The following is a 25070-nucleotide window of genomic DNA, read 5'->3' as shown; positions in this document are numbered from 1 at the left end:
TGCAGACCTCAGCCTCCACATGGAACCTGGACATCAGCCAACATCCGAGCTCCGGCCTTAAGTGAGATCAACCTCCATGTGTCAGGCACCTGTCTTTGGGGAAATGGAATTCTCTCCTGTTGGTGTGTAGTGTCAGGTTCTGGCACTTGTAAACCTGGTGTCCATGAAGCTACACCATTCTTCCGTTTGTACCTATTGTCTCAAAGCAATTAGCACCTCCCTTCATCCTCGGAGGTAACCCAGTTTGGATGATGAATAATATGGTCACGACAAAACCCATAGGACTGCCAGTGAGAGCGAGGTGGCTGGGTACGATTCAGGGGCCATGGAAAAGAAATGTAAAACATAAAAAGCTTTAAGGAATTAAAAATAGATCTGTAACACTGAGGAACCAGTGCTACTTAGCTCAAGTAGCTGGCAGTCATTAATCCAAACACTGTATCAATACATCTGTTAACAGTGGCCTTCTCTAGAAAGGAGAGAATGTCTGAGGGCCCGTGTGTGTATACACAGGGAAGAGAAGGCATTGGCGTGCTGGTCAATGTTTAACAACCAGCTCGCAGGTACTGGTGCCCTAATTGGTGGTATAATTACTCCTGTGATGGCCAATATTGAGCTACAGATGTGATGTCACTTGAACATCGAAGAAAAGGGATGCATGCAGTGAGTGCCTGTGAGCTGGTTCCCACACACCAATGGAGAAAGGGGGTTTACCATGTAATCTGAACTTTTGGAATGTTTTACTTTTTACTCTATTCATGGATTGACTTTGTAATGTACATACTGCATATAGGTTATATGTACTATATGTAGATGATAGATATGTGCACACACATAAACTTATTTACATTGGTTTCAGGATTAGCCTTAGGAGTTGTTTTCCTAATTTTTAAAAAATAAATCGGAGTGAAATATCCATCTGACCATATAACACGCCCACCGTCTCCTAAACCAGGTTGCTATGGGTGTCCTAGGACCACCAGGTCGAAGGGGTGGGGGCTCACTTTCCTACTGATGCCCATGATTACCTTGCTGCCCCCATCTGGTATCTAAAACATCTGTGTTCAGACAGAAACTAAGTGGGAAATGGAAAATGCTGTGAGTGTTAAGAGCAGGGGTCCTCAAACTACGGCCTGTGGGCCACATGCAAATACAAATATTGTATTTGTTCCCATTTTGTCTTTTTACTTCAAAATAAGATATGTGCGGTGTGCATAGAAATTTGTTCATAGTTTTTTTTTAAACTATAGTCCGGCCCTCCAACGGTCTGAGGGAGAGTGAACTGGCCCCCTGTTTAAAAAGTTTGAGGACCTCTGGTTAAGAGGATAGAGTGAAATCTAACCTCAGGGAAGGAGGAAAAGGTTAAGGTTCAGATGACGAGAGAAATAAAACAGCAACAGAAGTGGAAAGTTGCTGTTTCTCAAGTTTGCTGGCTACACTGAGTGTGTCCCCGCAGCTTCTTACAGGAGTGGGAGGGGGCGGGAGGAAACAGTCCATACTTCCGTTTATTGAATGCAGCGTTCGCTGGGCACATCGCAACTCAATACAGACCGCCCCGCAGGGGAGGGCATCGACTCTCATTCTCATCATTGTAAACACAACATTAATATTGAAGATTCAAGAAAATGGGTAAAAAGTCCAGTGTCTCCTCAATCTGTGTAACAGTGAAGGTGCCTGCCTACCCTCTGGGCAGGTCCCACGGGAGCCTGAGGTCGTGACCTCGTCCCCACCGCAGTGAGGTGGGAACAAAGACAGAGGAGCCCACGTACTCGTCTCGAACATCTCCGAATGGGCACGTGCACCTTCAGCATCCGCTCGCACGGATTACGGAAGTCCTTCCACAGGCCTGAGAGGCTCGCACCTTTCACGTGCACCGAACCAGTCCCTTCGAAGCCCTTCCCCCAGGAATCAGTCGTTGCCCATAGAAAATGTGACCGCTTGTAAAACAGTTGGTTTTCCTATGTCCACCTTAGCCCTGGGGAGGGGGGAGTTCAAGGTCACGGGGGCCTCGGTGATGACCCCGGAGAAGGCTGCCCATGTTCAACCCCTGGCTGAATTCGCCTCCTCCCTGCTGGGCCACTGTGGATAGAGGGTGTGGGTTGAGGCAGCTGATTTTTCCGTCAGAGCCTTAAAAGGTCAGATTTTCTATCTTGGATCCCCATACCAAAACAAACCAACAAAATCCGCCTCACTCCCCCACCCCCAACAAAAACAAATCAAAACAAGAGTGACGTTGAGGACAAAGATCCAAACACCCCCGCCTCCAGGTCCCGCCACGCACAGTGTCCCCATCGGGGTATTTATTTATTCGTTTTTAGATGGTTGGTTCCAATCATTGGCTTGCCCTCATCTTGGGTACTCAGCTAGATGGCAGGGCAAAGACGAAGGTTTGACGAACGAAAAGACCCTTTTGCCTTTATTTCCTGGGATGGCTGACGCCCAGTACCCTCACTTCCTTTTTCTTAAACAGTGACGAGAACATTCCACAGACCTGCCTGGTTGTGTGGCTTTGTGGTAGGATAACCCCAGGGCTCCCTCTCACCCCTGCGTGTCCCATTCTGGAAGAGACCCTGGGGACGAGCTCGTTTTCCCACCTTCTGGGAATGCTGGGTTGTGGGGCAGAGCGGGCCTGGACGGATCCTTGTCCCAGATCTCTGTGGTGTAGGCAGCCTCGTTGGGCCAAAGAGACAAATAAAAACAAACCAAAAAAAGCATTGCTTCCTTGTGAGTTCCAAGGCTGGGCCCCACACAGCAAGTGGCTCTCCCCCCGGCAGAATGTCTGTCTCTCCCTGGCGGTGCTAGCTGTTGTTCTCGGCCGTGAGATATTTGAGGGCGGCAAAGCCATAGCGGCGGGACATGTCCTGCTGGAACTCTTCCTTCAGGGTTTTGAGACAGACGCGGTATTGCTTGTTGGAACGGAACTTGGTGATGTCGAAGCTGGGGGCGTGAGGCATGTGGATCATGTAGGCGTTGGGAAGCACGGTGAATTCGTATTCCTGGAAGGAGACAAGAGCAGCTTGAGCACCTGCAAGAACCCTGGGTAACGGGCGATGAATCCACCCGGATGCTTTAATGACTAAAGGAATGAATGAAGTGAGGCCGGACATGAACAAGGAGGGCAGCACCACGGACAGCACCAACGCAGCGTTCCCCTGGCTTAGGACAAAGTGGTTGGCTTCTCTGAGCCTTAGCTTTCTCAGCTATAAAGTGAAAGTGATCATGCCGACCTTGGAAGATGAGGAATGATGTTGACATGGTGCTGGGCAGAGTTCAGGGCCCATAAAAGGTGCTTGATAAATGTAAGCACGTGCCCGTGTAGCTGCTCTGGAAAGAGAGATTATCCTGCTCAATGAAACGAGGTCTGTTTAGGTGATTTCTCACAGGACTCGATGTGTGATCTGACCCGATAGCCTCAACAGATCAGCACAAAGGAGGGGGCAGAGAAGGGACAAAGAAAAAGTTCCGTCTTGATGGACAGAAGTTCGTCAAGAATAAAACTCTCGCCTACACATCTTATTACAAGTCACACCCCCATATGGTGTCCTCTATGTGACAGGATACAGATAGGAACTCAGACCAAAAGACAAAAATGTCTCTGAACAGCAAAACAGGTGACAAACATCTAGGACATGTCACTCAAAGGAGAGTCCGGCACACCTTCACTCAGCATCTATGTACGCTGGTTTGGGACATAATGTCTAATCAATCTTGGTCATCTAGTTGCCCGGCCCAGGGCAGAATAAACTGGGAAAGGGAAAATCCAGATGGAGGAATTCTGATGGCAGCAAGAAATGACAGCTGATGGTGAGAAAGGAGGGAAAAGAGCTCTAGCTGGTTTGGCTCAGTGGATAGAGCGTTGGCCTGTGGACTGAAGGGTCCCAGATTCAATTCTGGTCAAGAGCACATGCCCGGGTTGCAGGCTCGATCCCCAGTAGGGGGTGTGCAGGAGGCAGCCGATCAATGATTCTCTCATCATTGACGTTTCTCTCCCTCTCCTTGCCTCTCAGAAGTCAATAAAAAATACATTTTTTTTTAAAAAAAAGGAGGGAAAAGAAAAGGTTTAGTTGCCTGAGACATTTCATGTGGAGACAAAGAGACCTACCAATCCACCTGCCCCTACAGGTGTGGCTGGATTACCCATCAGGTGTGTCCCCATTATTTCATGAAATCGCTGGAAAGGGCAAAATCATGTTTGGTGTGTGCTATTGGCAAAGAGAGGAAAAGAAGCGAGGACTTTTCAAGGGTTCTGTCTAAATCGCCTAAAACAAACGTAGCCCAGGTTTCAGTGCTGGAAAATAGGCTTTATTTGAGCCAGCTCTCCCCCCGCAACCTCCCCCCCCCCCACACGCTGCTGGCTGTGTGAATGCCACATTTCTTCTCCTCCAAGCAGAAGCCCAGGCAGACTACACACTTCTGTCTGGGAGCAGCGCTGGGCCCCTTCCAAGGCTGATGGGACGTGTGGAGACTACAGGTCATGCTTTCCGTTGTTAAGTACGGACACTGTTCTACAGCCTTCTGTCTCTACCAAGGCCTCTCAGACCCAGATGTTGATGGACAACGCCTGGGACTGCCCCCAAACGCATTGGACCTGCTGGAGAGCGTTTGGGGTGACTCCGGGGCAGCCGGCACCCCGCATCCATCCTTTCCCTTGAATCTGGGGCGCTCTTGTTGAGAAACACTTCCACTGTGCTCCATGAGGAGGCGCCTTGGAGAACAGCATACGAAGAGGCAAAGGATGGGGTGGAGGGGCCCAGGCATCCTCCTGACTTAACCAGATTAGTTTTGCTTTTGTTTGTTTAACAGGGGGTTGACTGATGGCAGTGTGTCTGGCCCACTATATTGTGTGTTTTTTTAAAAAATATGTTTTTATTGATTTTAGAGAGAGGGGAAAGGGAATGGGAGAGTAAGAGAAACATCTGTGTGAGAAAGAACCATGGATCGGTTGCCTCCTATACATGCCCAACCGGGGGTCCAACTGGCAGCCTGGGGATGTGCCCTGACTGGGATTCAAACCAGTGACCTTTTGGTGAACGGGATGACGCTCAGTCACCTGGGCCACACCAGCCAGGGCTTCCCTGCGTGGTGTTTTTAAAAATAAAGATTTATTGAACATGGCCATACACATTTCTTCAGATACTGTCTATGACTGAACGACAGGAGCAGAGTTGAGACCCTAGGACCCACAAAGCCCTCCCCCCCCCCCCAAAATTGACTATCTGTTCCGTGGCAGAAAAATCGGCAGACCCTGGCTTGGTCTAACCTATTAGAAGCCTGCAGGAGACTGCTGCTGAAGTAGGTGCTCGGTAAGCACTGGCAGAATGAATGGAAGGGTTTCATGGGTAACTACAGCCTAAAAATATCACCCTTGGTTATGGGGCGGAATAATCAGCTGGATCTTAGCTGCACGCTGTGTGGCATTTATGACTCACAGGCTGAGTGGGAAAGGTCATCGTTTGCTTGTCTTTACCACCGGCTTGAGTGAGGAGGAGGGGGTGAGACGGCTTGTCACGAGACACCCATATTTGCCTGGGTCTTGGTCTGAACCCAACTCTCATCCAAGGACAGAGAGGAATAGTTTGGGAAACGACAGCCCGAGGATTAGCACGGCCACATTCTCACTCCAGGTCCCTGAGCCCATCTCCTTCCCTCTCAGGTCTCCGCTCTCTTATCTCCAAGGCCCCTCTCAGCTAGAAGACCGAGGCTCCCCCCTTCCCACCCCCGCCTCTGGTCCACACCATTCCACTCCTCTCACCTGTGCGTCCAGTTCCATGATGTGAGCCACCTTGTTCCAGCCAAAGCCCACAAACCTCCGGTCGTACTCGGGGCAGTCCCGTCTCACGACCACGTACGGCTCGAAATCGGCCTCCCACTCGACCCGGTAAGGCGTGGTGGCGGTCCGCCACTTGGCGAAGTTGGTGGGCGCGTGGCCTTTTGTCCACACGTGGTACCTGGGACACAGGGAGAAGAGCCGCTGAGTGGGAGGAAGGACGCTGAGCTCTCCAGGGCTGCGACTGAGAGGAGGAAGAGGTGGGTGCTGAGACAGTCCTTGCCGGGGGCTGAACTGTGTCTGCCCCAGGAGGTAGGCTCAGTGCCCACCCAGGACCTGTGGATGCGGCCTCTTTGGAAAGAGGGTCTCTGCAGGTGTGACCACATTAGGATGAGGCCACCCTGGATCAGGGTGGTGTCCTTGTAAGAAAAGGTGACCTGACTACAGGGATCCACGGGGAAGGCGGCCGCAGGAAGACAAGGCAGGACTGAAGCGAGGCACCCACACGTCAAGGAACAGCAAGGATGGCGGCAGCCACCATGAGCCAGACAGAGGCAGGGAAGGCTTCTTTCGTGGGAGCAGGAACCTGCCAACACCTGGATCGGGCACATCTGGCTTCCAGATCTGAGAGTAAATTTCCGTTGTTTCGAGCCGCCCAGTGTGTAGTATTTTGTTACGACAGTCCTAGGAAACTGATCTACATCCTTTCCTTGCAAGGAGACCCTCCCTGTGGAAGGGTAGATGAGGCCCTACGGGGGCTCCGTAGACTTGATAAGCCACGAACTGCGGGTTAGCCTCTACCCAAGTTACTCCACGGTGGAAGGCTGAGGGCTAAGGTGACCCTCGCGACATTACCTTTCTAAAATGTTCTCCCCCTCGAGGTAGATCCAGTGGATATATCACCCCTGCGATGGTGTTACTTCCTACGGCAAGAGGGATCTTTGTAGGTGTGATTAAGGTTACTAATCAGTTAACCTTGAATTAATTGAAAGGGAGGTTCCTGGGGTGAGCCAGCCCGAATCCTGTGAGGCTTTAGATCTGGCTCCAGAGAAAGCAAAGAACCATGTGTCAGCTGCCTCTGGGGGCCACGTGGCAGAGAACCAGCCGGGAAATGGGGACCTCAGTCCTACAATCTCAGGACACAGAATTCCGCCGACAACCAGGGAGCCTGGAGGAGGACCACGTGCAGCCTCGCCCACACCTGAGCCAGGTGGCACCTGAGCAGAGCATTCAGCTTTTCTGTGTCTGGACTTCTCACTCCTAGAGACGGTGCTACAATACGTTTCTATTGTTTCAAGCTTTTAAGTGCGTGATGATTTGTTATTCAGCAATAGACATTGCACGCACCAACAATGGTGTAAGGTAGTATTTATTATGCACTCGCCAAAAAAGGATGAGGGAGGCAGCGCCCATGGTGCTGACAGGATAAAACCCACTTACCAGGTGAATGCATGCACACACAAATAAAAGAGCGAATTCAAGGCCAGGAGGCAGGTGGCTAAACTGAGTCAGCAAGAATCAGCTGAACTCCCTACAGCCTTCCCACCCTCCCATCTGGACACATAATGCCCATCACCCACGTCCGAAACAAAGCACCGGGCACGGGGAAGAGAGAGCATATTCCAAGGACCCCGCCTGGGGCCAGTGGTGCTTTCTTTGGCCTTAATATGGTCCGAGGTCAGCCACAGACTTCTGACCAACGGCTCTGGCGTGTGGGTCTCCGGAATCGAGGAGAGCTCTGGGCACCCCAGGGGCCAGCGTGGGGGCCACTCACCTGAAGGTGAAGAGAGTCCCCATGTCCAGCATCGACAGCAGCTCCGCCTTGGACTTGGGGAAGGAGAGCCGGTAGCGCAGCGTCTCGAACGCGGGGACGATCATCGCCTTCTTGGAATTGGCGAGGTCCAGCTGGATGACAGACTTCCTGCCAAGACAGGGCGGGAGAGTCAGGGGCCCGGTGATGCCCAGCGATGGCTGTCTCCACGTGAGGGCGGGGAGGTGGTCGGCAAAGGGAGGTGCCGGAGGGAAAGCCCAAGTCAGCCTCTGGGTTCACGTTTGGAGAAACCGAGGCCCAGGGAGGCCAGGCAGCTTGCCGATCCTCCCTGGAGTCCAGACGAGAACTGGTCTCTGAGCCGGAAAGCGGACTCTCCCTGGAGACTGAAGGGAGGGCAGGGCTGGGGACCCTCTCCCACTTCACGGCGCATGGCCTGGCAGAGCCAAGTAGGGTAGGCAGGTCTCCAAGGCTGCTCAGGGCTCGAGCCCAGCAGCTGGGTCCACTGGGCTGGCCACGCAGGAGCAGCTGGACATAAGCTGATGACACAATGACCAATGTGGGCATTTGAGTCCCATCTCTGTGACTCCTCAATCCCTTGCCTCCTCCAGACCCTGAGCCTTTAATCTAGAGTGACCCTCCCCTTGCAGCCTGCACCCAGGGCTACTGGTACCCACGTGCTGGAGGGTGGGACGTTTCCATCCTCTCATCCACTCCTGGCCAAGCCTGGCCTGCTCTGCTGCTTCGAGTCCCCTCCTCTCTCTCCTGGATGTGTCTGCCAGTTCCCAGCTCTGTGGCTGTCACTTGGAAAGGGAGAAAGGTCTAGGGAGAGGGCCTCAGAGCACGAGGCTTGCTATAAAAACGGACAGAACCTGAATCCTGGTCTGTCGCTTTATGGCCAAGTAACTTAGCTTCTCACAACCTCAGGTTCCTTTTCCCCAAAACGGGGCGATCCCACCTCCCTCCCGGCGCTGCTGTGGGGACTGAACATGGTCAGCGTCACGTACGTATGTACGGCCTGGCACACCTGGCGCATGGCAGACTGGGTCACCCGCTGTGGTCACTGCTGTACTGCAGTGCTGCCACCAGTCCCTGGCTCTCTCTCAGCGTCTCTTTGGGCCATGACCGTGGTACTTTATTCTGCCTTCCCGCTCAGACCACTGGCCCCTGGGTCTCCAGGCCGGCATGGCTGTCTGCTTGTAATCTCTGACCACACAGTGATTGATGCCTACCGAGGTTAACTGTATGTGTCAGCTGGGCTAGGCTATGGCGGCCAGCTGTTTGGTCAACATTCGCCCAGACATTGCTGTGAGGTATTTTGTGGGTGAATTAACATTTTTAGTTAGTTGACTTTAAGGAATGGCCCTTACCCTCAATAATGTGGGTGGGCCTCATTCAATCAGTTGCACGCCTTAAGAGCAAAAACTGAGCTTTCCATTTTGTCTCAAGAAGGTAACATACGAATCCTGCCTGAGTTTCCAGCCTGTCGTATGGACTTCAGACCTGCCCATCCTCAGAATTCCTTAAAATATATCTCTCTCTCTCCATCCATCCAAGCATCCATCCATCCTATTGGTCTGTTTTTCTGAAGAATCTGGATTGATACACTACCCTGCTTCTTGTCCAAGTAGTCATATATTCACTATAACAATTTTGGACTGAATACTCTTAAAAGAAACCTTCGGCATCTACTGAAGTAATTCAGAACCTGCTGGAATAATGGACAGCAGGGCAAATACAAGTGATTGGGAGCAGCCAGCACAGGTTCAAATGATGCCCGTCCCTCTGTGATGACCGTGGGCACCAGGCTCGACTTCTCCTGGTCACAGGTCCCTGGTCTGTGAAGGGGGTATGATATGATAACACTTATCTCTTGTCAATCAGGGCTGCTGGAAGACAAATGACAATCCCTCGAGAGCCTGACACAGTGCCTGGCTTGGAATAACTCATTAACAAGTGAGTCCCCACCCCTTTCCCAGCTCAGCTTATTGGTGGGCCAACTGCAAGAAAATGTGCCTATATGTATGCATGTGTGTACCTGTATGCATGTGCATGCATATGCCTGTATGTGTGCACATGCGTGTGTGTGAGACTTAGGGAGGCTGTGAGAAGCCTCATTCCCCCAGCTGTCTCCCCACCCCCTAAACCGCCTCGCTTCAGCAGTATAGACGTAAGCAGGCTTTCACCTAGAGCCGGGGGAGGTCACCTGAACAAGGCCTCTGAGCACTCAGCCACCTCCTCGGGCAGAGGGGAAGGCGGCGGCAGAGGGAGGCGGAGCCCAGCTGAGTCCTTTCTCAGACACATCCCTGAACGGAGGCCAGGGAACAGGGTTTACTCAGATTCCATTCCAGTTGCCAAGAAAGGAGTCCTGGCGGACAGGCCTCCAGGAGGTGTGGGGACATCAGCCAGGCCTTGCAAATGAGGGGGCCAAGGCTGCCCGCTGGAAACACACGCAGAACGGGTGAGGTCGGAGAGGGGCAGAGCCCCGCGGGGTCCTGCTCCGGCCTCGATGGCGTGAACACCTCCAGGCAGAGCCTGCCCGTCAGGAGGGCGGGAAGGAAAGAGACGGTGGGCAGGAGCTCTGGGGTCATCACAGGAGAAAAGAGCCGTAGTGCACGGTGCCACGCTCTGGGCCAGGGACTCTCTCCATTGCCTCTGTATTACCAACATCGCCCCCATTCCATTACCCCGCTGCCCCGTGTTCACGGCCAGCGGCTGGGGCAGCGCTTCGGGGAGCCGCCTCTTCGTGGGCGCCGCGTGTTGTGCGGCCTCGGGTCCCGGGCAGCCAGAGCTCCTCAGTGAGGAAGGCGGCTCGGGGGCCGACGGCCCAGAGTCATGTCCTCCTGGACACTCCCCAGCGGCACGCTAGGCAGGTGACCCCTCCGTGCCACGGTCCTCTCCAGGGCCGGGAGCAGGGTTTGTGCCTGGACTGCGGGATGTGTGAGGATTAAATGGATTGTCTCACGGAGGGGCTGAGGCTGTGCTCTAACGCACAGAACACACTTGATAGAGACCATCTGTGATGACGACATGGCCGTCATGGGGAGGATGGAGACGGGCCCACCAGGCAGCTGGGTCGGTAAACGGCAAGCACGGGACCCTCTGGGTAGACCCGGGTAAGCTAGGTGTCCGCTTGGTGACGCTGTGCCTGTGGGCAGGGGACGTAGCTAATCCTCCTCATCTGTAAAGTGAATTGTGAGGTTCGATGACCACATACTGCGAAAGGGGTGGCAACAGTGCCTGGCACACCGTAAGTGCGAAATCAACACTGGGAGTTACGTACGGGAGGATTGAAACGCTGAACTAACCTAAGGAAACGCCACCTGCGATGGCAGGCAGCCAGCTGGCCGTGCTCTGTGCCGTCCCTGCCGGCCTCGCTCAGACTCCTGTGCTCATTCCTCAAGGACTCACAGAGCGCCGTGCCGAGCGGGGACCCGGGTCGGGAGGGCGGCGAGGCGTCATCCCGGGAGCAGAGGAACGCTGACTGTAGCTCCCGTACAGCTCGGAACAGACTCTGCCCAGCCTCTGCCCCTGGAAAGCCGGGCACCGTCCGTGGGGCACAGCAGACGGTTCAGCGTCAGGCCCCGAACAAGGGTGAGGGTTCCGCACGGGGAGTGCAGGCGGCGAGAAGCCTGCCCGGTGCCCCGCGGAGGGCAGCGTGGGCTTCCCACTGGCGATCCCTTTGCTGTTCCGGATTATTCCTCAAACGTGCCTGGGTACTTCTGCCTTTACGCCTGTCGGTGCTTCAAGCCGGAGCCCCATCACCTGTCCTCAGGGCCTTCCCTGCCCACAGCCCACGGCGCTGGGTCACCTGAGCCCCTGGATCCTTTCTCTGTGTCCGTACTGATGACAAGAATAGCCCAGGGCTTCCAGCTGGAGCGCCCCCCAGAACGTGAACCCTGAGTGCTGGAACCCCCAGGGCCTAGAATAGAGCCGGCCACGCAGACACACCTGCGATGCATGTTCCTGGAAGGAGGAACGCCCAGGCCTGTGGTAGGTGCTCTCCACGTGCTATTTCACTTCCTCTCCCCAGAATCCCCAGAGGGAAGGAGTGATGTGATCCCCGTTTCACAGAGGGAGACAGCTGGAGAGGCTAGGGGCCCTGGTCCAGGTCAAGCAGGTGCTGAGTAAGGAGTCCGCAGCATTAAATGCAGGTCTGAGTGGCGCAGCACTGTTGCTGCGGGCGCACAGTAAGTGCTTACTAAATATTTCCTTGAACAAACATGAGCATACAGTTTCTCATTTTGTAAGAAAGAAAATGGAGATGGTGATATGGAGTGAGCCGGGCTGCACTCACAGTGGCCGGTTTGGGGGTGGGTGCCTGGCAAAGACGTTCGATGCCGAGTGCTGTGAGAGGCCCAAGGACAGAAAACTCACTCCGTGGGCACCTGCTACACCGCCCAGGGGCTATTACTCGCCCCTTTATTACTCCAGTAAACAGAGGGTTGGGGAGACGAAGCCGCCTCAAGTCACACCCTGGGTACCGGTGCCCGAACCTGAACTCAAAGCAGGGCTGCCGCGGCCCCGCCGGATTCCATGCGACATTTCCGAAACCAAGACTAACAGCGGCACGTCTTTCTCCAGAAGACAAGGTGAAAGGGCAGGAGAGAGATTTTAGTGAAACTCTGTGGCTATGTCCCTGCATCTGACTGCCTTCATTATTTTCCAATGGATCTGTTTGTTTGTTTTTGTTGTAATATTAGCTGGTTGCCAAGCAACGGCTTAGGGAGCTATGATGCTGAACTTTCTTTGGTGCCCAAGTAGGCTCCCCAAAAGGGTGATGTAAGTGTCTGGGGGTCCAATCAGAGGGCTGCATATCAGCTTGCCCTGTATCCTGGGGTTTCAGAGTGACCTGGCCCCTTCCATCATGGGCAGCTATCACAGAGGGCAGGCCAGCTGCCTCCTGGACACAGGTCTACCTCTCCGGGCCTCCGTCTGGTCACCTGTGATAGCACTGACCTCACAAGCAGGGGTGAGGAATAGAGAGAATACACACGAAGCAGCTGGCAGGGTTGCTGGCACATGATCAGGGCTCGATACATTGTAACTATCGTTTTAATATTAATATTCTCACAGTGATTGGGCAGAGCATCTTGTTGCAAACCCACACGGGGGAAGTCAGTCTCTAGGGGCGTCCCCTGGCCTCACTGGCGTCCACACCCTCCTCAGCTAACAGTATCCCCAATCTCATCCCAAACCAACGCTCCCAGGCCGGTTGTGAAGCACATCCACTTTCAGTGTTTGCACCAGAAACGAATCCATCCCACTCAATGGGAATCTTTTTCCTTAAACCAGCGGCAAGTCAATACGTTTATCTTCCTCTGAGAAGGGCACTGCGTGCTTCTGTGGGGCCTCCGATAGAATCACATTCCTTCCCGATTCTCAAAAGTCTGTTGCCAAGGAATTCTCTAGGTCAGAGGTCACACCCGGGTAGTCTGGAGTGGGGGTGGGAGGTGCCATTCAGCCTGGAGATAGGTTGGTCTCGCTCAACAAGATGCCTTTTTAAAGACTTAGTTGTCAACATTAAAAACTAAAACATGAAAATCCACATTTCTAGCTCCTCTCAAAAACTATGAAGCCCTTGGCCCTGCTCTCCTCCCCTGCCCCGTCCCCTGCCCCCATCCCCCCTGCCCCCCGACAATAACTCCACAATGAAAGTGGAGAGACACCAGCTGTCTGAGAGGGGGCCCATGAAGACAGGAGTGGAGTTTTAGGAGCACTGGGCAATACTTCAGAACCCCTGAACCACACACACCGTGACCCGGTGGCCACGGCCAATGACAACGCCTGGCGACTCTGGGTGAAGTAAGTGTTACTGAGTGGGCACACTGGGCGCCTCGCATTGAGCACGGCCTCGATTAGTGTTAGCAATGTCTTTGATCAGCACAACACAGGAAGGAAGCATACAAACACACAGTGCACGTGCGATGTCTTTCAAAACATGATGCCATGAGGCAAAGTAATAAAATAGTGCTTGGACGGGGAGAGCAGAGAACGCAGGCTTTTAAGGTGGGGTCCCCCTTCCCGTGGAGCCCCAGAGGGTGGAGGATGGGCTGTGGTCCTGAAGCCTCTCTTTTCTTAGTTCCCACCGTCTGGTCCTTTGGGAGCCCTGCCTGCCCCGGAGAGCGGTCCTCCTGCAAACTGCCCAGCAGCAGAATCCACAGAAACCAGGGGCTGCAGCTCTGTCTGGCCACACGGGGGCGCCCTCACTCCACACACTGGGATTCCAGGCCCAGCTGCAGCAGCACAGCCCCATTCCCAGTGTCCCCTGGAGTCAGGAGTTGGGGTTCACAGGGCTCTGGACCAGGGCGCATGCTCTTCGGGAAGATGCCGCCCGTCCTCCCGGAAGGAGGGTCATGCTGCCCCGAGGTCGCTCACGCTGCCATTCTTAACGGAGAGGCTGGAAGGGGGCTCCTCCTGCTCAAGGGGAGGGGCTGAAGCTCTGAACCCCAAGACAGCCCTGATGCAAACCCGCTGCAGAGTGGACAGAGCACACGCTGCCTTCCAGAGAGCAGGGCAGGACGGCGCCCGCATCACCCACACGCCAGCCTCACTGCAAACGGTTTCAACTCTTTTGGAAGCTTTTTTAAGAGTGACAGAGACAGGAAGGCAGAGAGACTGAGAGACGCAGAGAGAGAGACAGACAGACAGACACTCACATACACACACAGAGGAAGGGAGGGTGAGAGCGCAGCTCTGGCTGCACCTGGGACGGCCGGGGACCCCAGTGCATCAGACAGGTACCGACACAGGGAAGCCTGCAGACCTGGAAGCCAACGGATGCAGGCTCAAGTCCTAGAGCCGCTGTGTGGACTTGGGTGGATGACTAGCTTCCCCGAGCCTCACTGTTCCAGTGGTAAAGGGCGGGGAGGGGTCTCACCACGCCTGCCTTTTGGACTTGAGGTGTGATCCAGCGGGTAATTAATATGTGCAAACACCTCTCATGGAGCCTGGGCCCAGGCAAGCACTCACTCGGTAGCGGAGATAATTCACGTTGACAAATGACAGTGATAAAGGACTCAAATGTTTGACCATCTACACCTTGTGAGTTTAGCTTTCTCATGGGGGGACTTCAGGGCGGAATGGATTCTACAGTCCCTTCAGTTCAGATTGCTATTCCTAATAAATGTCACTCCCTACACGGCCATCTATGCCTTTCACGAGCTCAGTATCTCCAGCCCCCGATGCCTGACCTCCCCTCACCCCCCCCACCCCATGCGGGGCAAGGGGGGAAGACTCACCGGAGAGGCAGAGAGGCAGCTGTGGAGGTGAGTGAGCTCAGTGCCCGGAGTCAGATGTCTCCCCACCCCAACCCCCCACCCCGCACTGAGCCCCGGCCCCTGCATTGCCTGGTGTGGAACCCCGTATGAACAGCCTGCATCTCACCCCCGCAGTCTCCCATTGGGAAGATGAAGATAATAGTTAGAACCCATGGCAGGCACCGAAGGGGGAGGGGACGAAACCCTGCGTGTCACTCACTCAGAACAGTGCCTGCCTCTCAGCAAGGACCCCACGGGGGTTAGCCACCAGCATCACTTTGATTTGTTCCACAGACGAGGCCGTGACCTTTCTAGAATGACTGGATGAAGGAAGTCTGACCCCCAAACCGGGCGAGGAATGGGGTTTTCACAGGAGCTAAAAAAAGAACGTCAAACTGGGGGCAAAAGAGATGCTTTCGAGACCACGCTCTGCCCCTAACATCCCAGGAGGCAAACTGGGCTTCCTTCCAATCTGTTCACCAGGAAAAAGGAGACCTGGGGGCAGCCCAGGGGTGGGTGTGGTCCTGGCAGACGCGCCTGTGCCCGCGGGCCCTCACCTGAGGTACTCATAGAGCCCGTACATGGGCAGGAAGTCGATGTCGGACAGGAACATGTAGGGCGTGCCCACGTGCTTCATGGCCACGTTGCGCAGCAGGTTCACGGGGTAGAACTGGCCCTCCTTGTACACGATGTGGTAGGCCACGTTGTGGCGGCTCATGAGCACCTCGGAGCCCTGCGCGTAGCGGAGGAACTGCTGGGCCTCGGCGTCCGACAGGTAGAGGGCCAGGCTGATGGGCCCCTCCCAGTGCTTGCAGATGGCCTCCAGCATCTGGAGCCTGTGAGAGACAGGAAGGTGAGCCACGGGGACCCGGCCCCATCTGCGCATCCTCCACCCGCCCTCCAGGGGGGCTCTGCCTCCCCCACGGGCACTTGGTCAACCAGCCTGAGCCCAAATCACGGTGCTACGGGGGGCAAATCACCAAACCTCAGCTCCTTTACTGACCAGATGGGCATAAAACCACTTGCCTGGCTGGCTCTGGTCTCTGTCTGCTTTTAATAGAGTGAGTGACACTGAGAAAGTCACGTCCCAAAATACACCTTTATTTTCAACAGGGTGGTGAAGATGATGTTAAATGATTTAAGGATTCCCTTCCAGCTCAAAACTGCTATCCCTCTCCTCCTCTCAGGAAAGATAAAGAGCGCTGCTGAGCTCCTGAGGCAGTGACCAGCCACAGAAGATGGAGCCAAACCTAGGCCGTGAGTTACAAGGAGCGTTAAAACAAGCAGTAAACGCAAGAGTCATAATAACTGCAATTATCTGACTCATTGCCATGCCCCAGACACGCTCCAGCATTCTCCAACAGCCCTGTGCACCTTCTCCCCATTCTTCTGAAGGAACGGAGGCTCCAGAGGTCCAGCTGATACACTGTAACTAGCTAGTTATCGACAACAGAAAAGGAGCAGAGGGAGGCCAGACATTACAGCACGGCCATCTGGGCAGCTTCACCAGGAAGATGCAATTTCACACTCCCCGGGGAACACCGGCCCATTCCCCACAGATCACAGTGAAGCTGGGGTGACATAGAAAAGGTGCCTGTCAGTCAAACCTGAGAACAGAAATCACTGGCTGGAAGGGGTGGGGCTGATGCAAGTCTGGGAAAGCTCGGGAACACATAATCCCCTACACAAAGGAACTTTCTCGCTCTTGGCTCTCTGGTTCCTTTGGCTTTGCTCTGGTTTCCTTGCACTTGTCGTGTTCCCTCCATAACCATGTGGCCATGGGGACACCACATGCAATGGACGAATGGGCTACAGCAGGGACACAAACAGTCAGGCTGATGCTGGACTGGACACTGCTCCAACATGGAGCAGACGTTCTGGACACTGACTCTGACCTTAGCCCCGCTGAAACCACAGCTACACTCCTTCCACGGCAGGACGAGGGGGAACTCAGGGGTGCAATTCCACAGAAATAAAGCTTTCTACAATATCTCATCCTCCCGTGGGGGCCTCCTGAAATTCTTATTCCAGCGGCACCCCAAGAACCCCACTCCACCAATAACAAAGTCAACTTTGATTCTTGGGCTTGGAGCAGACATGTGTAGACAGGTACAGGGACAGGGCCTTGGGGACGGTGAGAAGAAAATAATACTGGGTGTTTGGTAAAGTGAATGGAAAACCACGTGAATGTGGGGGACAAAAGTGTGCCTGGTTCAGTGGATAGAGCATCAGCCTGTGGACTGAAGGGTCCTGGGTTTGATTCTGGTCAAGGGCACATGCCCAGGTTGTGGACTTGATCCCTAGTAGGGGGCGTGCTGGAGGCAGCCGATCCATGATTCTCTCTCATCACTGATGTTTCTATCTCCCTTTCCCTTCTGCTCTGAAATCAATCCTATATAATAAAAGCCTAATATACAAATCGACCGAACTGCAGAATGACCAGTCGCTATGATGTGCACTGATCACCAGGGGGCAGACGTTCAACTCAGGAGCTGTCCCCTGGTGGTCAGTGAACTTCTACAGGGGAAGCACTGCTCAGCCAGAAGCCGGGTTCATGGCTGGCAAGCACAGCAGTAGTGGTGGGAGCCTTTCCCACCTCCGCAGCAGTGCTAAGAAGCAGCGAGCTGAGAGGTAAGCAGGAGCGAGCAGTACGGAGCGAGGGGTCCCGTACTGCGAGAGGGATGTCTGACTGCCGTCTTAGGCCTGCTTCCCTAAGCCAGCAGGCGGACATCCCCAGAGGGTCCCAGACTGTGAAAGGGTGCAGGCCAAGCTGAGGGATCCCCTGCTCCCCCAGTGTGCAAATTTCGTGCACTGGGCCTCTAGTAAAACTATATTTTTTAAAAAAATGCGCCTGGGGGGATGCCTTCCTTCTTTACTTTTCAGAGCCCTTATTGTGCCAGGGCCACAGCCATTTGCAAGGCTCCCCGAGAGGCACCAGCCAAGGAGAATTGGGGAAGAACAGAGCCCAGAGAGAAAGCTCTGTGAAAACGAAGAGAAATCTATAAAGATAGTTTTTTGTGTCTTTTTTTTTCTTCAAGGCAGTAGAAGTGCCTGCTACACAAAATCCATGGTTAGGAAAAAGCAAAACCTATTCTACTTTTTTCCCTACCCAGCAAGAGGCACCTAATCAGCGGTCTCCCGGTCAGAATGCCCACTTCAGTTGGACAATTACCAGGAAATAGATTCCATGCATTTGCATTTCTATGCTTCTAAACAAAAGAAATAGGCACCCCTATCCTGTGCCCACGGTTTTCTGAGCGTCCTCTCTTTCTGCAGGATTTGCTTCCGCTTGCGCTTTGGAGGATTAAGATATTCACAGGGTAAGATGCCCTCCGTTTCTCATACGTGGTGACACTTGCTAATCGAATTGGCCGGAGCCGGGTATGGGAGGCATGACATTCTCCACGAAGCCTGATCTCCGACGGGTGCATTTGGCCCCTGCTGCACTCTGCCAATCTGGGGGTTTGCATGACCCCACCTGCACCCCTGTGTCATCTTCTGCAAAAGGGAGGACTCTGCACACCCTTTGAAATTTGGGGAGTCAAGGGCAAGGGTCACTTCTAATCTGAGGACAGAAGAGCTACTGGAAGGAGGTGGAGGTGGGAGGCACGCCTGGGCATGAAGGGGCCCACCAGCTTCTGCAGTGGATTCGCCCACTGGCTCGGTTTTTGACTCTGTGTCTGGGTTTTCCACGCGAGGAAGCCCCACCCAGGAGCAGCTCACTCTGGCTGGTACTGAAGAATTACCTCGTGCTCTCCAACTGGTGCTTTTCATCTGTCAGCTGCTTAGGATCACGTGGGAGGAGGCTTCTTACAGCACATTCCCGGGCCCCCAGAATCTATGTCCAACAAGCTCCCGCGTGATGCTGTGTCGCCTGGCCCTTCGGAGCCACACAGCTCTGTTAGCTCAGCTGATGTTCTCTCTCCTCCAGAGGCCTCTCTCCAGAGACCGAAATCAGAGGAGGAGAGAGAACATCAGTTCTTCATCAACGTTGTCAAAGGGACAGGAAAGAGAAGGTGCCTCCTGGTGGCCAGGATGCTATGATCAGAATGGGATCTCTCTGTCCTCAGCAGTCCTGTGGGCCTCCAGGATGGGAGGGAGGTCCCGGAGCAGACCTGCCAGCACCATAGGGCCTTCACTCTTCCTGAAGGGACTGCTGGAGGGAGCGGGCGCTGGAGCCTGCAGCCCCCAGCTCCCTGTGGCACTCACGCAGGGCCTACTTCTGACTCGAAGGTTTATAGACACATCTGAAATGCTTCCTAAATTAAAAATCGATCCAATGGGCACCAGCCAGCGGCTGCATCATAACCGCTGTGCAGCATGGAGGGAAAGGGGAATTGTACATCCTCATCGGCTGTGGCACCGCGTGGTAACTTTTGCTTATGTCCTGCTAAGTGTCTCTCCTTGGGGTGTGGGGTTCCCGGGGTCTCTGAGGTGTCTCAGGATGGCAGTACTTGTCACAACGCATTAGGGGAATTGTGGGTCCTCCACGTGGGGGTGGGGGGATGCGTGGGGTCTGAAGGGAAGGCCTCTGGGTCAGTGTTTGAGATCACACAGTGGTAAAGGCTGGTTGATCTGGTGCTAGAGTCTCTGTGCTTTTCACGTTCCCCTTTGTCTCATGTTGTCTTTGCCTGTTGCCTGTTAAGGTCGCAAGTCCTCTGTGCTTGTGCATGGGGTCCTGGAGGCCGGTGAAGCTCCAGGAAACCACGAGCCACAGATCCACGAGCCAAAGAAGCTGTTTAGTGCTTCGAGTAGTCATTGCTAACACGCAGTAGGAATCAGAAAGCAAGGAATCGGCTTCCTCCTGGATCTTTCCCCCTCATTCTGCACGACTCACTCTCAGATGCACAGATGCAAGGCCCGCCCACTCCCCAGAACCCTCAGACGACTTTGGGTACCTTTCCTGCCCGAGCGCTGGCTCTTCCCTTTGCGCGTTCTTCCATCACTCGTGACTAATAACAGCTGACATTTATCGAACAGGTAAGCGTGCCAGGCCCTGTTCTCAGCACTTTACAGGAATGAACTCATTGACTCCTGAGAAGGGCCCATGGAATTGCACCCAGAGGCCAGACAGGCATCGCTGAGGTGGCGTGGTGCCGGGGTCCAACCCCAGCAGGTCCAGGGGTCCCCAAAGGTGTGGACGGAGTCAGCGAAGAAGGAAGGACAGGGAGACAGTGTTCAGTTGATCAGCAGCCTAGCCAGGACCTCTAGCCAGGATCTCCAGCCAAGTTCTGGTCTGGATCTCCAGCAAAGTTCTGGTTAGGATCTCCAGCCAGGTTCTGTGTCCATGTTCCCTCGCTAGGTTCTCCAGCCAGGTTCTGTCTGAGATCTCCAGCCAGGTTCGGTCACCAGGTTCTAGTCAGGTTCTCTTGCCATATTTCTGTAGTCAGGTTCAGTCCAGGATCTTTTGCCATGTTCTCTCCAGCGAAGTTCTTCTGTCTGTAGGTTCTGTCTTCTGAGTTCTGACTTCTAAGTTCTGTGTCTTGCTGTCTTGTTACATCTGTATTTATACCAGTTCATTCAATCCTATCAATCTCTATTACAAAGGTTAGGGCGTTTCTTATCTCCATTCCAGGGAGTACAGATTATGTAGCTTAAGCATGATTATTCATAGTTAAAGTGATTAATTACCCACCTGGCACTTAGTTGAGGGGTTTTATTCCCTCCCTAACTTCAGGGGAAAATTCCTACCTGGGGATTCAACCTTTCTCGGAGAGGTGACCTTGGTTAAAACACATAGTGCCAAGAAGGTGAGCAAACATATTAAGAACCATATGCCATATATGCCAGGTCCCTTGAAACAGCAAGCATGGACCGGCTCCCGGCAAATTCCCCCTTTTTTATTTTTTAAAAGCAAGCATTAAAAAGAAAAACCTCAAATGCTCTCTTATATCCATTTTAAGAGTAGGATTGGCGCTTTCCGCTATTACCTGAGTCCTGATCTATCATCCCAGGGAAAGCTTGGCAATCCTGCACTTTCCCAGGGTAGAAAGGCTGCAGTGGGGTTAAGGATAAGGCTCCTTGGGCCTACCTTCTCCCATGCCGTTACATTTACCTTTCCTTCCTCAGAAAAGCATGGACATACTTCTTGTACAAAACGTTCTGTCTGACTGGGAGTAACCTTAATTCCTCTGCTAGCAAGCATATATGTTAAAAGATCAATACAGAGTCTTTTTTCTTTAGACTCAGTATGGCACATCTTCTTAATCTAAAGATCAATACAGAGTCTTTTTCCTTTAGACTCAGTATGGCACATCTTCTTAATCTAAAGATCAATACAGAGTCTTCTTTCTTTGGACTCAGTATGGCACATCTTCTCAATCTAAGGATGAATACAGAGTCTTCTTTCTTTGGACTCAGTATGGCACATCTTCTCAATCTAAGTTCTGTACTATCCACCTTCTTACCCTACTTATCTTCTATAGAGGGGTCTGCAGTACCCTGGTGGAGTCCTATCCATCCCGAGTGTGGGGTTCTCAATGGGGGGTGGGGCTTACCTAGGGGAATCCTGTTCCAGGGCTTCCCAAAGGTGTGGACTGAGTCGGCGAAGACTATCCACCCTCTTCCTACGGTGGAGTCCTATCCGTCCCGAGTGCGGGGCGCTTACCTAGGGGTCCCTGTTCGGGTGCCAGATGCTGGGGTCCAACCCCAGCAGGTCCAGGGGTCCCCAAAGGCGTGGACGGAGTCAGCAAAGAAGGAATGACACGGAGACAGCGTTCAGTTGATCAGCAGCCTAGCCAGGATCTCCAGCCAGGATCTCCAGCCAAGTTCTGATCTGGATCTCCAGAGAGGTTCTGCTTAGGATCTCCAGAGAGGTTCTGTCCAGGTTCTCCAGTCAGGTTCAGTCACCAGGTTCTAGTCAGGCTCTCCTGCCAATCTCCGCAGTCAGGTTCAGTCCAGGATCCCCTGCCATGCTCTCTCGCCAGGCTCCGCCTCCAGGCTCCGAGGCCAGTCCCTGTCCAGGATCCTCCGGCATGCTCTCTCCAGCGAAGTTCTTCTGTCTCTAGAGAACGTTCTGTGTAGGTTCTGTGCCTAGGCTCTGTCTCTCTTGGTCCTGTCTTCCAAGCCCTGTGTCTTGCTGTCTTGTTACATCTGTATTTATACCAGTTCATTCAATCCTATCAATCTCTATTACAAAGGTTAGGGTGTTTCTTATCTCCATTCCAGGGAGTAAAGATTATGTAGCTTAAGCATGATTGTTTGTAGTTAAAGTGATTAATTACCCGCCTGGCACTTAGTTGAGGGGTTTTATTCCCTCCCTAACTTCAGGGGAAAATCCCTACTTGGGGAAACAACCTTTCTCAGAGAGGAGACCTTGGTTAAAACACATAGCGCCAAGAAGGTGAGCAAACATTTTAAGAACAGTATGCCATATATGCCAGGTCCCTTGAAACAGCAAGCATGGACTGGCTCCCGGCAGCGTGGGGACAGAATGAGCCAAACTGCTTTCCTGATTGTGGGAGCTGAGGAGGGATGACATGCAGGAAGGTGGGGCAAGGGCAGCCACTATGGGCCATGAGTAAATCAACAAGGAAGCTGGTGAGCAGTGCTGGGAGGGGGCCCCCAGGACAGCCAGGAATAGAAAAGTGGGGCCCTGAGGGAGTGGCCTCGGGGCCTTGAAACCACTCACCTCCTGGCAGCCAGAGAGATGGTCTCAAAAAAAACTCAAGTTAGATCTAACAACTTTGTGCATAAATCTTAAATAACTTCTCAACACATTTAGAATAAAGTCCCAGTGTTTTATGAGTTTCCAAGTTCTATCGCCTCCATCTCAGGCCCTTCCCTCCCAGGGGCCTGCTCTACGGCAGCTGCACTCATTCTCTATCAGGCTGTGGAACGTGCAAGGCCCTTCCCACCACAGGGCTTTCGCACCTGCTATTCCATCCGCTTTCTCAGCAACTCCTACGCCTGCCTTCTTTTCTCATCCTCCAGGTCTCTGCAGAAATGTCCTCCCTTAGAAAGGCTCCCCCTGACCATACCACCTGCAGAAGGCCCTCACCTGACACTGTTATTCTCTCTCCCGGGTCCTTCAAAGCACTCACCACAGCTTCACGTAGCTGTTCATTGTTGCTTATATACTAGCCCCCTGTTCTCGACTCTGGCTGCACATCACAAACTTAGAACAAGGCCAGGTCTCCACCCCACAGTCCTACTTCACTGGCCTGCAATGGAGCTTGGGCATGAATTTGTCTTAAAAGCTCCCCGGATGATGCAGACTGTCCCCAGCCAAGGCTGAGAACCAGGGCATCAGACTGTGGGCCACTAAGAGCAGAAGCCACGTCGGTCCTGCCTGCGAAAGGCTCAGTGGGTCGATCCATGCGGAAGGAGACGAAACATCAACTGCTTTCCAGCGGTGACTGTGGGTCCAGTCTACGCATTTCCCTTCCCTCCATCCTCAAAGCCACCACCGTCACGGAAAGACAAGAGCCCTTGGTTTTCTGTGCCGAGAGGGGGTGGGACGCAAGCCCTACCATACCAGGCCCCAATAGCCTCAGCTCCCAGGCCCTCCCTCCCTTCTCCAGGTGACCGGGTGAGGGCTGTGCGGAGGGGGCCGGTCTGCCCTACCTGTCCATGGAGAGCTGCGCGACCAGGGTGACGTCCGTGTTGTCCGCGGCGGGCTCATACTCGTAGTGCAGGAAGTACAGGTGGGTCCGGTGGACGGTGAAGCGCTCTCGCCGGAACTCGTAACACAGGTCGTCCTCATCCAGCTCCGAGAGCTGCTTCTGGAGCTGCGAGGCAGGGGAGAGGCGTGGCAACGAGAAGGAAAACCCCAGGGGGCCGGGAGCCCGCCCCTCGGCCCTGCCCTCCCCCCGAGTCTGTCACATTGAACATCGCTGACGGTCGAACACAGGACAAGATCGCTGTTTCCATCCCCCCGTGCAAGTCACTCCGATTTCAAAACGGGGACCACGAAGGGCAGCTCAGCCTCTGAGAAGGGAGACCGCTCTGAGCTCAGCAGGACAGTGGTGATCAGGGATGAATGGATAACCATCCACAAACGCCCTATAAGCAAACACTCTGCCTGGATGACCTAGCGCAACATTTTCAAACATGAGGGGGGAAATTGTCACAGAAAAGAGTGAGGAACCGAGCGAGCAGTGCCTTCGTGTGAGCTGATGCCTTTCTCTCCCAGAGCCACAGACTCCAGTCTTTGCACCAGAAGAGCAAAACCACACCAAAGCCTTTCCCTCAAAGTCATCCAGGTTGAGTCCGAGCCTCAGCGCCAGCCTCTCTTTCCCCCTCAGAACCTCTCGCTCATGAACCTGCCTGTAGGCCTTCTCCGCCCAGCTCCACTCGGCTCCTTCCTTCCCAACTAGCAAGAGAGGAAGCTGACCCGCCAACAGGGACTGAGGGCTCAGCCTCAGACATAGCAGACGCAGATCCACGGACGCCCCGACCTGCTGGCTCAGATGCTGATATACCCCCGGTTGCCTGCAAACCCCACCTCGACCCTCCCAGGCAGGCGTCACTGTGCCCGTCATGTAGGTGAAGAAGTGCAGGGGGAAGTGAAAGAGTGCTGGCAGTGACCAGCGTGGGACCAGTGGGTGTGGGCGCGGAGTGAGCGGACTGGGGACAGGTGGGAGAGAGGCTCATCAGCTGAGGGAAACGTATGTGTCAAGATTACACGCGTGTACACGTTGGTGAGGATACGACACACCGTGCATGTAGAATGCACAGATTTGTCACATGCACATTGTATTTGAAAACTGATGTTTAAACGTGAACGATTTTGGTGAAAGTCACACAGCTGGTTCCAACATTATTTCTGTTGCACCAGCCTTGTCCATCACATGAGGACATGTAGTTGAACACGGACTAAGATGTGCCTGGCTAGAGGGACTAACCCGGCTGAAAGTAACGGAGCACTTTTCCAAGAAGAAACATAAAATCTCCAAACCAATACATAGTGTAGCTGTCAACAAGAAAATATGCTAACTCGCTCCTGTAAAACCTAGCGCCGGTTGAGACCATCGCTTGATGGATGACACTATGCGGAGGATTCCGCTCACTGCGCAGTTCTCCTCTTCACACCCTCCCCACTGTCACGTGACTCCCAGCATCACCACTTCCCTCACACCTGGACCTGGGCTGCACTTGTGACTTGCTTTGGCGGATGATCGAATGGCGGGGAAGCCATGCTGCCCAGTCCTGAGGGGGGCCCTCAAGGGGAGTCCACGGTTATGCACCTCCACTCCTGCCGTGAGGAGGTGCTGGGCCATCAGCCCGAGGGTGAGCCACAGTCTCCCCAACAGCCCCAGACGAGGGAGCGAGCCCA

At 53.8% G+C, this 25070-nt stretch overlaps 1 protein-coding gene across 7 annotated transcripts in view; it reads right to left on the bottom strand.

The window, feature by feature from the left end:
* Positions 1–1487: 1487 nt before the first annotated feature.
* LARGE1 (LARGE xylosyl- and glucuronyltransferase 1) overlaps positions 1488–25070 on the bottom strand; it is a 440149-nt gene continuing 416566 nt past the window's right edge. For 5 of the 7 annotated variants that reach the window (XM_059681723.1, XM_059681724.1, XM_059681721.1 and 2 more), the window contains 5 exons: positions 23360–23523; positions 15352–15630; positions 7542–7688; positions 5753–5948; positions 1488–2996 (listed from right to left, as the gene is read on the bottom strand). In XM_059681723.1, coding sequence (XP_059537706.1) covers positions 2799–2996; positions 5753–5948; positions 7542–7688; positions 15352–15630; positions 23360–23523 — 984 coding nt within the window. In that variant the 3' untranslated portion in view covers positions 1488–2798. Of the gene's footprint in view, positions 2997–4447; positions 4706–5752; positions 5949–7541; positions 7689–15351; positions 15631–23359; positions 23524–25070 lie in introns of those variants that run through there. The other 2 variants (XM_059681718.1, XM_059681719.1) reach the window with 2 other exon arrangements.

Source organism: Myotis daubentonii, chromosome 2, assembly GCF_963259705.1.
Source record: "Myotis daubentonii chromosome 2, mMyoDau2.1, whole genome shotgun sequence".
Classification (NCBI taxonomy): domain Eukaryota; kingdom Metazoa; phylum Chordata; class Mammalia; order Chiroptera; family Vespertilionidae; genus Myotis; species Myotis daubentonii.
Note: the sequence above shows the minus strand (reverse complement) of the source record. Positions and strands in the feature narration are given on the sequence as shown.